This window comes from Seriola dumerili, unplaced genomic scaffold (genome assembly GCF_002260705.1).
Source record: "Seriola dumerili isolate Sdu_G_001 unplaced genomic scaffold, Sdu_1.0 BDQW01000372.1, whole genome shotgun sequence".
NCBI lineage: Eukaryota > Metazoa > Chordata > Actinopteri > Carangiformes > Carangidae > Seriola > Seriola dumerili.
The window spans coordinates 83,705-97,522 of record NW_019174627.1 but is presented as its reverse complement, the minus strand read 5'-3'; the positions used below and the strand labels follow the sequence as shown (position 1 = coordinate 97,522).

The 13,818-nt window shown below is 46.1% G+C and overlaps 2 protein-coding genes across 2 annotated transcripts; one reads left to right on the top strand and one right to left on the bottom strand.

The window, feature by feature from the left end:
• Window positions 1-8: 8 nt before the first annotated feature.
• LOC111233121 (steroid 17-alpha-hydroxylase/17,20 lyase-like) lies at window positions 9-5,838 on the bottom strand. Its single transcript, XM_022760878.1, has 9 exons — window positions 5,558-5,838; window positions 5,078-5,198; window positions 3,931-4,069; window positions 2,289-2,518; window positions 1,858-1,944; window positions 1,486-1,701; window positions 1,100-1,269; window positions 380-483; window positions 9-274 (listed from the first exon to the last, which is right to left on the bottom strand). The coding sequence occupies exons 1-9, from the start codon at window positions 5,836-5,838 to the stop codon at window positions 9-11; spliced, it is 1,614 nt and encodes a 537-aa protein (XP_022616599.1).
• A 5,082-nt stretch (window positions 5,839-10,920) lies between these two features.
• LOC111233122 (early growth response protein 4-like) lies at window positions 10,921-12,799 on the top strand. Its single transcript, XM_022760879.1, has 2 exons — window positions 10,921-11,149; window positions 11,385-12,799. Exons 1-2 carry the CDS (start codon window positions 11,023-11,025, stop codon window positions 12,590-12,592), a joined length of 1,335 nt encoding a protein of 444 aa, XP_022616600.1. The 5' UTR covers window positions 10,921-11,022; the 3' UTR covers window positions 12,593-12,799.
• The last annotated feature ends 1,019 nt before the right edge of the window (window positions 12,800-13,818 follow it).

The following is a 13,818-nucleotide window of genomic DNA, read 5'->3' as shown; positions in this document are numbered from 1 at the left end:
GTCCTTTTTTATTTTGCTTCGCTCTCCCACCCCGCCCTTGGAGTGACAACAACGGTATAAGGTAATGGCTGCAAGACCACACCTAGCCGCCCCTGCAGGTTGGGCGGGGGGGCCCCGTCTGGCAGCCTGAAGCTCATTCGCTGGAGTAGAGAGGACAAGAAGAGAAAGAGCTCCAGCCTGGCCAATGATTCGCCGACACAGACCCGAGGTCCCGCCCCGAACGGCAAAAAGAAGGGGGGTGTGACTCGCTGGCCCCGATCGTCAAGGAAACGATCTGGAAATGCAGGGAAAGGCAAAGTTGGTGTGTTTGGCTACTGATTAGAAAGCTTGTAAAGTTAAATGTTTGTATGTTTGTATGTTTGTGTGTTTGTGCATTTACCTGGGTTGAAAAGGTCGGGTTTATCCCAGTGTCGGGGGTCGTGGTGAATCGACCACATGTTGACCAAAACACGAGTCCCACAACTTACAGAGTGACCTCCAATGCTACAGGAAAGAAAGAGAGATGGATCGAATTTTAGTCTATGTAATCTGGATCCAACTACTGATTATGTTCATTATTGATTAGTCTGTTATTTACTCATTTAATCGATTATGAGTTTGTCTGTCACTGAAAACCACACATTATAATTTCCGATGCAAATAACAGAAGAAGTTTAAATACTTTAGAAACAGGAGGAATAAAACGCCAGAATAGATCAGACTGTGGACTACAGGCAGCACAGACGCTGCAATGACATCCGAACTTTCACTAAATCTCAATCTCTCATCAAACACCGTTCTGAGTGTTTGTAGCTCTGAGCCTGATGTTTGTGGCTGTGCTGCATGGCTTCCACCACCAGGTGGTGCCGTCGAGTACGTTGAGCGAGTTTTGAAGCAGAAGTAGTAGAATAAGAGTAGAAACATAAAATCACTGCAGGTGAAACCACATCCCAGCGTCCACCTGAGACTCTGGATGCAACAAAAGCATAAAATCCTCATGTTAGAGAAGCTGGACCCAGGAAATGTTCTAAGAACTATTGAAAGGATTAGTTCATTATCAAAATAATTATCAATTAATTTTCTGTTAATCGTCAGCTCTAGTATTTGAGTGCAGGTCTACCTGCTGTGGGTCATGGCAGTGTGTGGGATCAGTACGGGGCTGACCGGTCGGATCCTCATGCCCTCGTTGATGACACAATCCAGGTACGGCAACCGGCCGCGGTCCGACATGCAGACTGCTCGCTCGCTGCCAACGTGCTCGTCCAGCTCCTTCTGCACGCGATCCTGGACCTGGGACCCAGGGACCATGATAATGGTTTATACTCAAGAACTACAGAAGTGCATTGAAATGTTTTCTGATTATAAAATCAGTTTTTCAAATCAATTTTTTGAGGATACTTAAAGAAAATTGTTTTAGTCTGTGGCTAAATTTCCTGCCCCAGTATTTGCAGCAGATGTTCAAGCAGGTGTTAGCTTCATCATCATCAGTATCAGTGGCGTTTTCACCTCGGGGTGGTGCAGCAGGTACGCCAGGATCCACAGCAGTGTGGTGGATGTCGTCTCTACTCCAGCTCCAAATGCCTCAGCCGCTGTCATCAGGACGTGGTCGTCCGTTATCCCCTCATCCTCTGGTCCAGATGACCTTTGACCCCGCCCGCTGCCTGTCTGGCCCTTCAGCAAGGCATCCAGGAGGTCTCGGGGCTCACCGTCACTCAGTGATGCCTGGACATGAGCCAAAGAGGAAGTGCAGATTTGTACTTTAGGTCAAACTTTTTACATAAATTTTGTGACAGCAGAAGAGAAATGTCCTCTCAGCTCCTGACGACGAGACCTTTGTGAGGACTAGTATTCGAAGCCTTCTATGAGTTTGTACGTTACCTTGTGCTCCTCCAGTTTGCACGTCAGCAGTCGGTCTCTGACAGTGATACAGTCCTTCAGTTTACTCAGAGACTTGTTAGGAAAGACCTGAGGGACAGATACAGATTGTCAGTGTTTGTGTGCTCTGTACTTCTATCTTTGTAAGGTCCAATTACAGTTTTAGACCTTGAAAGTGAGGTGAGTTTGACAAGTCTTAGAGCTGTACGAAGGTAACAGGACTTTCTTGAGGTTCTTCTTCCTATCTGAAAGGCTTCTTCAGCTCTAACTGATTAATGGCGAGTTCCAGGCATTTAATGTCTTGTGTGGTCATTAACACCTTGAGAGCTGTTGAGGTGAGTTGTTGCACGACTCTCGCAAAAACTCACATGACGGCCGGGAAGAACCTCGAAGAGGTCCAGTTTTAGTTTAGAATGAGGTTTATGTGAGTGTACCTTCATCCAGGGGTAAATGTCCACCAGTCCTCCCCTGGCGATCGTCTGCACGATGCCATCGTTGTATCGGATCACCTCTTGCAGCTCTGCGTCGCCATGGCGATAGGTGGAACTGAACACCAGTGTGCACACAACATTGGTGACGGCCCTGGTCACCGCGGGAGACGGGTCGAAGCCGCGCTTCCCCCCGGACAACAACTCGACACACAGGCTGTCCACCGAGGACAGAACTGGAGAGGGAGAAACGTCATGAAACATCAATATGACGAGTTTTTACTGTAAAGCAGCTGCAGGAATAACGATGCACACGGCAACACGGGGTCAGCTGCTGATAAAAGTGGGTCTCATTTTTGTGTTGTATATTTTTCTCTGCTTTTTTCCTGAGGATTATCATTTGAATACTTTGCCTGTGAACCATTTCCCACCAAATAAATGAAGAACTGTGGCAACATCAACTGTCTGCGGTAGGTTCATACAACAGGTAATCAAACCGCTGATATGTCATGTTATGTTGGTTAGAGCACAAAGTTTCACTGAAATGTCCACACCTGTCCAACCAAACGTTTTCACGTGTTTCTTGCTGCAGAAAATGCAGACCAGTTATATACATACATATTTTTTTAAATTCATTCAACATTAGCTTCTTTTAGAATAATAAAAATAATTGTATTATTAATCATTTTATTTTTAAAAATAGAAATAATGAGCCTGGCCATCAGTCTAAACTACAAATGTCATTTTGTTTCCACATACACACATAAAAAAAAAATCGTCTACAAATATAAACAACAAAAGAGCTCCTTTCTCTGTTTTACATATTTGAGCAGGCTCTGTTACATCTTGCTGTTAATGAGTGTATTGTTTTTTAAAATAAAACAAAATTAAGAGGGGCATTCAGAGACAGCAGACCTCTGCCAAGGCCAATGTCAAACAACAAACCATACTTCAGAGAAAAAATCTAAAATTCATAATAAATGATCCGGATCGGCCCCATAATTTAATAGGTTATTCTCTGGTCCATGATCCATCCCTCCACCAAGTTCGGTGCAAATCGGTTCTATACTTTGTGCGTAATCCTAACATAACTCCCGGGCGGAAGTAACAAAAACTCTGGCTCCGTGTCGGGCACGCCCACCAATTCACCCGCGCAATTTAAACCACGCCCACCAAACACAGCGGCGGTTCCAGTCAAAATGGCGCCAGCGCTGCTCACCTGTCGTAAAAATATTCGGTTTCTCAGAGTAATAAACATTGTTGCTAACCTACCGACCCTTGAGCTAAGCTAGCAGCAGTCTCACCGTCCGGACACCGACGGTTGAAAACACACCACCGGCTTTATCGTCCACAGAGGCCGCCATTAGACAGAAAGCATCATGGTGCCGGAAACTGAGTCAGGTAAACACCGATAATCAGACAAAGATGGTTTATTGGGAAGAGGCCTCACTTTCCCTTAGTTCTGCTGTAATTGATATGGCCGAGCTGTTTGTTTGGTTTATCTTTTATAATCACCAATTATTCCTTAATTAATTTACCCCTGAAATCCTCCTAAGCAAACAAAGTGCATTTATTAAAATACTGAACTTAGAGTTTTACTTTACTCGAGTGTTACTATTGTAATAAACCTCATTAATATGTAGCGTACCGATATCCTGCAGTCGACTGGTTCCCTCTCCAAACAGGGTGAAGGAGTTGTGGACGAGGCGGCGGTGTAACTTCCAGAGAGGAGAGTAGTCAGCGAATGCGATGTCTTTACCTCCTCTGGTCAACAGGTTGGTGGTCACCTGCAGAGCGGAAGTGAATGTTGGAGGGAAACCTGTTCACTGCATCAGAAACAATCACATGACTTTACATTGGAAGGTTTGTTAATTTTATATTAAACAGTTACATTAAGATTTCTACAAAACTAAATCCAACCTGTTATTCAATGATAAATGTTATAAGGTTATTATAAGGTTATATGCTTCATCTGACTTAGATTTTATTTATTAATTCATGTGTATGTCAGTTCAGATCGGATCTTTATTGTCCCACAAGAAGAATTAATAATTCTCATAATTATAATTATGAGAATTATTTCGTCAATTCAGAAAAACAGGATTTGTTTGAGAAAAGTTTTCTTTTAAAAAAAAAAAATCCTGCTGTTTTTCTGAATTAACAAAATCTAATTCTGAGATATGATCTCATTAATTCAGAAAAACAGAGCAGGTTATTTTTTTGTTAAGTGAATAAATTACACTTCTGTAGCATGAAGACACAATAAGTCATTAAAGGAGCTGCAGGGTATCTTAGGTTTGGGGAATAAAAACATGTTTTAAATTATTATTTTTTCACTCAACAGTATATATCAATTACAGGGTAAATTAAAGCATGAAATATGATTAAGAGTTTGAAAAGTTTCCTGGTTTAGATCAATAAATATCTGTTCAATATGTAAACGAGGCTCAGAATCAGAAACTACAATTCAGGGTCATAATGTTCAGTCGGGTTCATCCTCCAGTAAATTTAATGGGAAGCAGATCATTTTTGTCAGTCAATCTATTGATTATTTTATTGATTTATCCGTTATCGTTAATTAATATGGCATTATAAATACACATCAGAAGAACTGAGAGCCCAATGAGACAACAACAATCTACGACCCAAACGTTTTCACTTCACTGTCCCAGAGGAAGAGAACCAGGAAATATTTGACACTTTTGCTGATTATCAAAGTACATGCAGATTAATTTTCTGTTGATTAGCAAATTGATTAATCGACTATTGGTTTCCATTGTATTTTGATGTGTCACCATGCTCGGTCGTCCTGCGAAGTCCCTCCCTCTCTGCAGCAGCACCTCTCTGGCGTGTTGATGGTCGTTAATCACCACGGTGTAGTGAGGGCCGAGGTGGAGGGCAAACAGAGACCCGTACCTGCCACACACACACACACACACACACACACACACACACACACACACACACACACACACACACACACACACACAGATGTCAGTGAACAGTGAAAAACGTCTGTTACAGTCAAAGTCTTAGTCTAAGTTTAGATTCAGTTCAAAATCACAGAGTGAAAACGAGAAGCTGGAACCAGAGAATTCAGTGATTAATCAATCATCAAATCAGCTGCTGATTCTATTAACGGACTGATTGTGAAATAGATAAAAGACTACGACACAAAATCAAACTCAAACTTCATAACTAGCACTTTCAAACAGGTTCTTTTAAACACGAGGACTCTTTCTACCTAGATCTTCCAGGATCAGAAACTTCCTCACCTTCGGGCGAGCTGGGAGAAGAGGAGGTGCGGGGGGAGGCCTCCTCCTCCCAGCCAGGGGAGGCTGCCCAGGACGGGGAGCCGAGGCAGGCAGGGGATGGAGTCCCGAGCCGGGGGAGGACAGGACGAAGGTTTGGCTTCAGGCACGGAGCGACGTGTGATCAGGAACAGGACGACGGCCGCGGTGACGAAGAGGACGAGGAGGAAGAGTGGAGAGAAGGAGGAGGAGGAGGGAGAGAGGGAGAGGAAGGAAGGAAGAGAGGAGAGGAGACATGTGAACATGGCTGACCCAGGAGAGAATGAAGAGAGACACTGGAAGTCCTGGATTTAATCTCAGGGAGGAACCTTGGAGAGGTCAGAGGTCGTGTGTGTGTGTGTGTTGTTATTAGTACTAATGTGTGTGTGGCCTCACCATAGCCGTGTGTGTGTGTTTATCTTGGTCAAACGGCCTTGATGTTATCAGGCTGCAGCTGCGACCACGTCAGGTCTCCTTCACCACATCATCATCATCATCATCATCATGTGTGGTCACATTACTTTATATAATTACAGCTGTGTTTACACAGGAAGAAGGTTTTACATTTTTTTATCAGAGGGACAAAAGAAACAGTTGTGAGCACTTCCTCTGTATTTCTGCGCTGACGCATAAAGAGACTGACTCTGCTGAAACTTTACTGTGTTGATGCAACTTACCTGAAACCAGGTATGTATCATGTTTGTTTCTCTGATTTTAAACAGCTCCAGTAACAACAGGTCGGTGAGCCAATCAGAAGAGAGGAGGAGGTTTGGATGGTGGGTCCAGGTGGGCGGGGCTTGGTGACTGCTTTGTTGTGACATCACAAAGTTCCAGAAGTCCTGACGGCTGGTTTTAAGGCTCAGTTTCTGAATACAGGCTGTGTGCATTTCTCTGTGGACTGAGGCTTTGATACTTTCACAGTATTAATATAGAAGCTAGACCTGATCTATAATCACACTACACATGGACACAGACCTTTACACTGGAGGAGCTTTAAATTGTTGGTATTTTCCGCTTGTTTTCGCTCTGTCCTCTGAACGACAGATCGACTGACTGGTTCATCTGACAGATATAAAGTGTGAATCAGTGGCTGCAGATGACAGAAGCCGGAGGCCAGAGAGCTTGTGACGCCACAAGGCTTCGAACACAGTAATGTGGCTCTGATACAGGGAGTGTGTGTGGTCTCTGTAACAGGTGGAGGGAACAGAAGGTGGCACAGCGCCATGGCAACAGTCTCTCTTCTCTCGCCCACACACATATACATGTGTGTGTGTGTGTGTGTGTGTGTGTGTGTGTGTATATATATATATATATATATATATATATGTACACTTCCATCATCTTTGCTTCTTGATTTAGTCTTTTCACACGTTCATGTGGGAGAGGTTTCTCTCTTATCTGCGTCGTCATCCATTATGGTCACCTGATTGTTCAGATCACAGCCTTGCCCCCTGATTGGTCACATGTTGTGATGATTGGTCTGAGACAAACATGTCCGACGCTATTTTTGTCAGTCTGGGCGCAAACACAAATGTAAGTGGCGTCTGAACACAGGTGGAGCTGGTGCTGGGTTCAATGAGGGCCGGTTATGAGGCCGTTGGTCCCTGGGCACTGAAATGTTAAAGGCCCCCTCCTCACTGTGCAGGAGCAAGACGGCCAGTTGGAAAAGATATGTCATTGTGGTGTTTTTATGCCTCTGCTCCAGCAGCCATTTTGTTTTTGGGTCGTCCGTCTGTCCGTTCCATTCTTGTGGAAACGATATCTCAGTAATGCCTCGACAAAATTTCTTTAAATTTGGTACAAACGTTCACCTGGACTCAAGGACAAACTGATTGGATTTTGGTGGTCAAAGTTCAAGGTCAGTGTGACCTCACAAAACACTTTTTAGCCATTACTCAGCACTTCACAGCAATTATGAAAAAAATTTCACACTAATGGTTCATATTTTATCTGCCTCTGGATAAACAGGGATGTTACCTGAAACTAGTCTGAGTGGCGGAGGCAGTGATTCTGGTCGGTTATTTGTTTCTCTTTGTGGTTGTTTTATCTTTATTTCTGTGACATTTTGAAGGTGAAGTCAGGGGCCCCTCTGGTCCCTTTGGGGCCCTGGACCTGTGTTTGGTAGATCCATCTAGTTTCAATACTGACCAATAAACTCTCTGGACTACCAGCCTGTCCTGACATTGATGGCACTTTAAATCTTTAACTTAAAACAAACTTATTTTCTTGTCCAGAACACTCCAACATACAAAATAAACCACTGCAGTTCCTCTCCTGGCCAGTAGGTGGCAACGCTACAGAAGAACATTAACTGTATTCAAATAAATGTAAACAATTCTCTGTTGAGCTAAAAATGAAAGGTTTTTGTATAAAGAACTTTGGATTTTAGTTGTTGACTTGCTATTAGCTTAAAATTTTCATTGACTTCAATGTGCTTAAAAAAGTGTTGTTGCTGTTGTTCTTGTTGTTGCTGTTGTTGCTGTGTGGCTCTAGGCAACATCTGTCGTCTACGATTTTTTTGGTCCTGACTGAAATATCTAAACAGCTATGAGATGGATTGCAATCTGAACTGTTCTGCAGACGTTCATGGTCCCCAGAGGATGAACCCTACTGACTTCAATGATCCCTTGACTTTTCCTACAGCGCCACCATGAGGTTGACTTTTTAATGTGAAATATCATAACTATTATTGGATGGATTGTGATAAAAATTTGTTTCAGACGTTCATGTTCCCCTGTGGTTGAATTTTAATCACTTTGGTGATTCTCTGCCATCATCAGATCAACATTTTTATTCGTCAAATACTTTGTTTTTATGAGCAAATACCTTCAAAACTAATGACATTCCCATCAGCCTCAGCTCCACTTTTGTTTACAGGTTAAACGTCAGCTTGGTAGCATGGTTGTTCACATGCTAATAGTTTTTAACACAAATGTGCCTATTTATAGCGCATTATACCAAAGAAAACATTTCTCAAAGATTAGAGAAAAGCCCAAAAACTGTAAACAGATTAATGAATCACAACTTAGATTTATCTGGTGAGCTGTTGGAGGGGCCAGACCCTCAGGTTGGGAACCACTGGACTAAAACAGCTAACTGTATATAAAGTAGTTAAAACCTGTAGCATCAATTTTTAATACTTGAAGTTAACATTTAGCATCAAAACAACCTTTTACTTTAACATTTAGCTGATGATGCCTCTTGACTTTAGAAGGACCTTTACTTGTGATGGAGTATTTTTATGTTGTGGTAGCAGAACTTTTACTTAAGAAAAGGATCTGAGTACTTCTTCCACCGAGTGAAGTAAAAGTATACACGGAAATACTTAAGTAAAGTACAAGTATCTCAAAACTGTACTTAATCAAACACTTCAAACATCACTTTAGGAGAAATTCCAATTAAATAAAACTGACTGTAAAAGCTCCAGTGACGACATGAAATAGATTTGAACTTTAAACTTCATGTTTCTTGTGACTAACATGTTCGTTAATGTTCAGGTGTGGAAACGTCTCCGTCATTATCGCAGCTGAGCTTCTGCTGTGGACGCACACGTGTGATTCATGTCAGAATCAGCAACAACAACAACATTAAAAATATAAATTCAAATTAAAACGAAAGGTAAACCCCGCAGCTTCTATTCCTGACTCCATTTTACATAACGCCTGCGCTGAATCTCTCCCCCGTTGCCATGGCGACAGCGTCACGGCGATGTGCAGGAATGTCATATGTGGGGCAGTAATATGTGATAATCTATCTTCCTCCCTCCCTCCCTCTCCTCCTTCTCTCCCTCTCTCTCTCTCTTTTCTCTCGGTGTCTCTCGCCCTCTCTGCAGCACTGCAGAGCTGTCCGTGGTGCTGAAACCGGCTCCTCAGTGCGACACAGGTAGGAAACGGACAGAAATCAGATCAATCTCTTGACTGACTGTCTCCGGGTTTATCAGTAACATCAGTCTGACACCTCCCCTTTCATATTTCTGCATTTGGTTTTATTTGCATGAATCTTAAATATCATCAAATGTCTTTAAATGCATTGTCTGCTGATGAGTAATTATCTCTGATTGATTGATCCTTCTCTTCCTCCTTCGTTATACTTAGTCCATGTTTCTATAAACAGTGATATTAAAATTAAAATTAACATAAAATGATCATTAACTTTATCATTTTAACATTCATTCTTAATTTATTCTGGGCTCTAACTCTGTCCCATGTACAGCCATGTCTATTAAAGTGCACAGTCCCTGTGAAATAAACCAATCAATAGATTAATAGATATATGATTGATAAGTGTCACCACAGGTTTAACTTTCAGACAGTGGCAGCGTCACTGTTTTAAAGATACAGAACGTGATATAGAGTTTGTGTTTTTGGTCTGATGTGAACCTCAGACCAGGTCCATGCTTTGATCAGTGATTATCGATCAGTGATTATCAGTGATTATCAGTGATCTGCCTGTGTGGGCAAAACTATCCCAAGAAAACAACTTTAATGAATCTGCTTCTGTTCCTCAATAATCCCTCCATCAGACTCCCTCCATCAGACTCCCTCCATCAGACTCCCTCCATCAGACCTCCATCAGACCTCCATCAGACTCCCTCCATCAGACTCCCTCTATCAGACCTCCATCAGACCTCCATCAGACTCCCTCCATCAGACTCCCTCTATCAGACCTCCATCAGACCTCCATCAGACTCCCTCCATCAGGCCTCCATCAGACTCCCTCCATCAGACCTCCATCAGACTCCCTCCATCACACTCCCTCCATCAGACTCCCTCCATCACACTCCCTCCATCAGACTCCCTCCATCAGACTCCCTCCATCAGACCTCCATCAGACTCCCTCCATCAGACTCCCTCCATCCCTCCATCAAACTCCCTCTGTCACTCCATCAGACCTCCATCCCTCCATTAGACTCCCTCCTTCAGACCTCCATCAGACCTCCATCAGACCTCCATCAGACCTCCATCAGACCTCCATCAGACTCCCTCCATCAGACTCCCATCAGACTCCCTCCTCCCCTCCTTCCCTCCCCCCTGGTTGTATAATCTCTCTCTCTTGCCGCAGTGGAGGAAACCCCTCTCTCCTCTACGTTGTTTTCCCGCCTGTCCTTTTATGGTATGGGGATACCCGCCGTCACAACCGGAAGCAGTCCATGTTTGGGCAGCTGCGAAGCGGCGCGGCGGGGGGAATCCCTCGCGCCGGCTCCGACCAATCAGGCCTTGCCGGGAGTTACCTAGGAGACGGAGAGTATAAAACGGGCGGCGGGCACAGGGAGCTCAACATCTTCAGCTTCACCGACTAACGGAACATCACCGGCGGCTCCTCTAACGGATTAACACCGGCCACAGGGAATCCCCGATACCGCCACTTTATCCAGCCTGACTCTGTAATCAGTCAGGCTCTTTTCGCGCCACGCTTTCACACGCAATAACCTGCAGACACTTTTTCACGTAATGCTTCTGGAGCGCGAGGATAGCTTCATGTCGGAATTTGAGGACGCGTGCAGCGCGTGGGTGGACAGTGTGGGCTCGAGCCCCAGCGACGGGACCGACTCTGACGTGGGGTCACCTTTCTGCCAAGGTGTGTGTGTGTGTTCATCAATAACAAAAAATACAATATCTTATATGTTCAGTGTTTCATTTATTGATTGGTCAAATATCCATCTGTTGCCATAGCTACAATCAACCAGTTATAGCCTACTGATGGGTGATTGATTTTTCTGTGTAGGCTGCTCAGCTGCCCACTGAGCTCATATTATGCAATGACAATAACACCCCCTCCTCCCTCCTCCCTCCTCCCTCCTCTCTCTCTCCAGTTTTCTCTCCGGGAACTGACGCCTCTGACTCAGACTTCTTCTCCGACTTCAGCGACTGCTCCTCGGACACGCTCTCGCCCTCCCTCGGCTACAGCGGCAGCTTCTTCCCAGAGCCGGAGCCGTCACTTGCGGCAGCGGGACTGAGCAGCACCGCGGACGCGATCCTCAACATGATCACCGAGATCGTCGGGATCTGCACCGACATGGAGCAGCAGGGCGACGCCGGCTCTCTCCGCGAGTCCACCCCATCCTCTGCGGCGCCCTCCGCGGCCACTGCCTCTCCCTCGCCGCAGCTCTTCGCTCCAGCTCCCGGCCCTGACATGAGCGTCCCTCCCCTGGCCGCAGCCCAGCAGCTGCCTCCCGCCTCCATCTCACAACCGGTGGTGGTGAAGAGCGAGTTCGTGACTTCCAGCTGCAGCAGCGGCTGCGGACAGTCTTCCATGAGCGGGAACGATGCTCTGTTCCCGGCCAGCGCCGACTCTCTCCTCCCGCTGTCGGCTCTGGAGCAACAGGTGGATGTGGCTGATTTCATCGAGTCTCTGCTGAGCTCCGAGGCCGGCCAGGGCGAGCTGAAGCCCGGCTGTGAGGTGAAGCAGGAGCCGCTGGGGCTGGAGGAGTGGCTGAAGAGCTTACCTGCTGCCCAGGTTACCGGGGGAGATTCTAGCAGCTACGTCATCAGCAGACCGGTAGTCAAGACGGAGCTCGTGCAGAGCGGGAGCGACCTCCACTTTTCCCCCGCCCCCCTCCCCTCCACCCTGGATGCCCATCTCCTCTCCTCCCTCCTGCAGGGCGCGTTCCCGATAGTCAACATCAGTAACGCGCACGCGGCCGGAGCCCCCAAACTGTCCCGCGGGGGCAGGAGAGCTCCCGCCAAGAGCGGCCTGAAGGTGAAGCCGTTCCCGTGCTCCGTGCAGGGCTGTGAGCGCCGCTTCTCGCGCTCGGACGAGCTGAACAGGCACGTGCGCATCCACACGGGCCAGAAGCCCTTCCAGTGCACCATCTGCGCACGCAGCTTCAGCCGCAGCGACCACCTGACCACGCACACGCGCACGCACACCGGAGAGAAGCCCTTCTCGTGCGACGTGTGCGGCAAGCGGTTCGCGCGCAGCGACGAGAGGAAGAGGCACGGGCGCGTGCACGTCAAGCAGCAGCTGAGAGCGCAGATGATGGCCGCCTACTCCCTGGCCCTGAACGCGCCCGGCGTCTAAAACAGCAGCGCGAGCTCCAGTTCCTTTTGGCCGGCGAGGCTGCTGCGGAGGATTTGAACGTCAACCGGAAAGCGTCAGAGTGACGTTTCCATGTGACGTCGCACTGACGGCGATTTTAGCTGAAGCCCCGAAGAAGAAGGAGTGGCAGGTGTTTCCAGGTGTTCAGAGGACTTTAGTCCAGGTCTGAAGGTGCACGTGGACATCAGGGTTCACTGCAGGACTGTGGAGGAGGAGGGTGTGTAGGGGGAGGGGGGGAGGGGGTGAAAGACTTCCTGCCGGGGTTCAGGTCTGATCCTGGACCAACAGGTGGTTTACCTCCTGATCATCACGGTGCTCTGAACTCTTACAGGCTGTTTATTACAAAGCTTCTCTGTCGTGACTCTGAATGTTCCTGTCTCCACTGAGGTGGGCAGGTGGGCAGGTGGACAGGTGGACAGGTGGACTTTAAAGGAGCGGTCCGTCTGAAGGAAAGTTCTGCTGTAACATACGACTTTAGTTCTTGTGCATGAGGATGTGAACAGTGAAGAAACTCTGTGAATGTGACGTCAGAATGTCGTGTTTCGTTGAACTCAGATATTTTTATGTCAAACCTTTATATTTGACAAATGGAGGAGTTCTATGTTTGTGATATAAATCTATTTTTCTAGACGGTTGTCTACCTCTTCCTGTGCCGCTGTTTTACAACCAGAGTGTATATTTGTAGAGGAGGAGTCAGGTTCCTCCTGTGATGTCACTTTTCTATGACATGATTGTAAATCCTCGTCATGGACGCTGAATGAACTTTGTTCTAGAATTTTCATTCTGTCGAGTCGGGCGGGTGGGGCTCGGTGTCCAGGTGTGAAGATCAAACGCACCTGCTCAGTGTGAGCTGAGCTCTCAGTAGCACACATGGCTGTGCAGGTTTATTGTTCCCTCGTTCTGCATGGAGGCTGCTGCTGTCAATAAACAAACAAACAAACTGTATCCGAGAGTCCTGTTTACTCCTTCCTCCTCATCTTCATCATCTTCATCATCACCATCATCGTCATCTTCATCATCACCTCATAAACAAACAAACTGTATCCGAGAGTCCTGTTTACTCCTTCCTCCTTCATCATCACCATCATCATCGTCTTCATCATCTTCATCATCATAAACAAACTAACCAACTAACAGTATCTGAGAGTCCTGTGTATCCTCAGTGTCACCATGATCATCAGAATCAAAGACACTGTGTATTGTTGTCC

Coding starts and splice junctions, on each gene's coding strand:
- LOC111233122 (XM_022760879.1), top strand. CDS start 11,023: ATGCTTCTGGAGCGCGAGGATAGCTTCATGTCGGAATTTGAGGACGCG. Junction 11,150..11,384: donor GGGGTCACCTTTCTGCCAAG/GTGTGTGTGTGT, acceptor CTCTCTCTCCAG/TTTTCTCTCCGGGAACTGAC.
- LOC111233121 (XM_022760878.1), bottom strand. CDS start 5,838: ATGTTCACATGTCTCCTCTCCTCTCTTCCTTCCTTCCTCTCCCTCTCT. Junction 2,519..3,930: donor CAGTCGACTGCAGGATATCG/GTACGCTACATA, acceptor CTCCCTCTCCAG/TTCTGTCCTCGGTGGACAGC. Junction 1,702..1,857: donor GCAAACTGGAGGAGCACAAG/GTAACGTACAAA, acceptor GCTCATGTCCAG/GCATCACTGAGTGACGGTGA.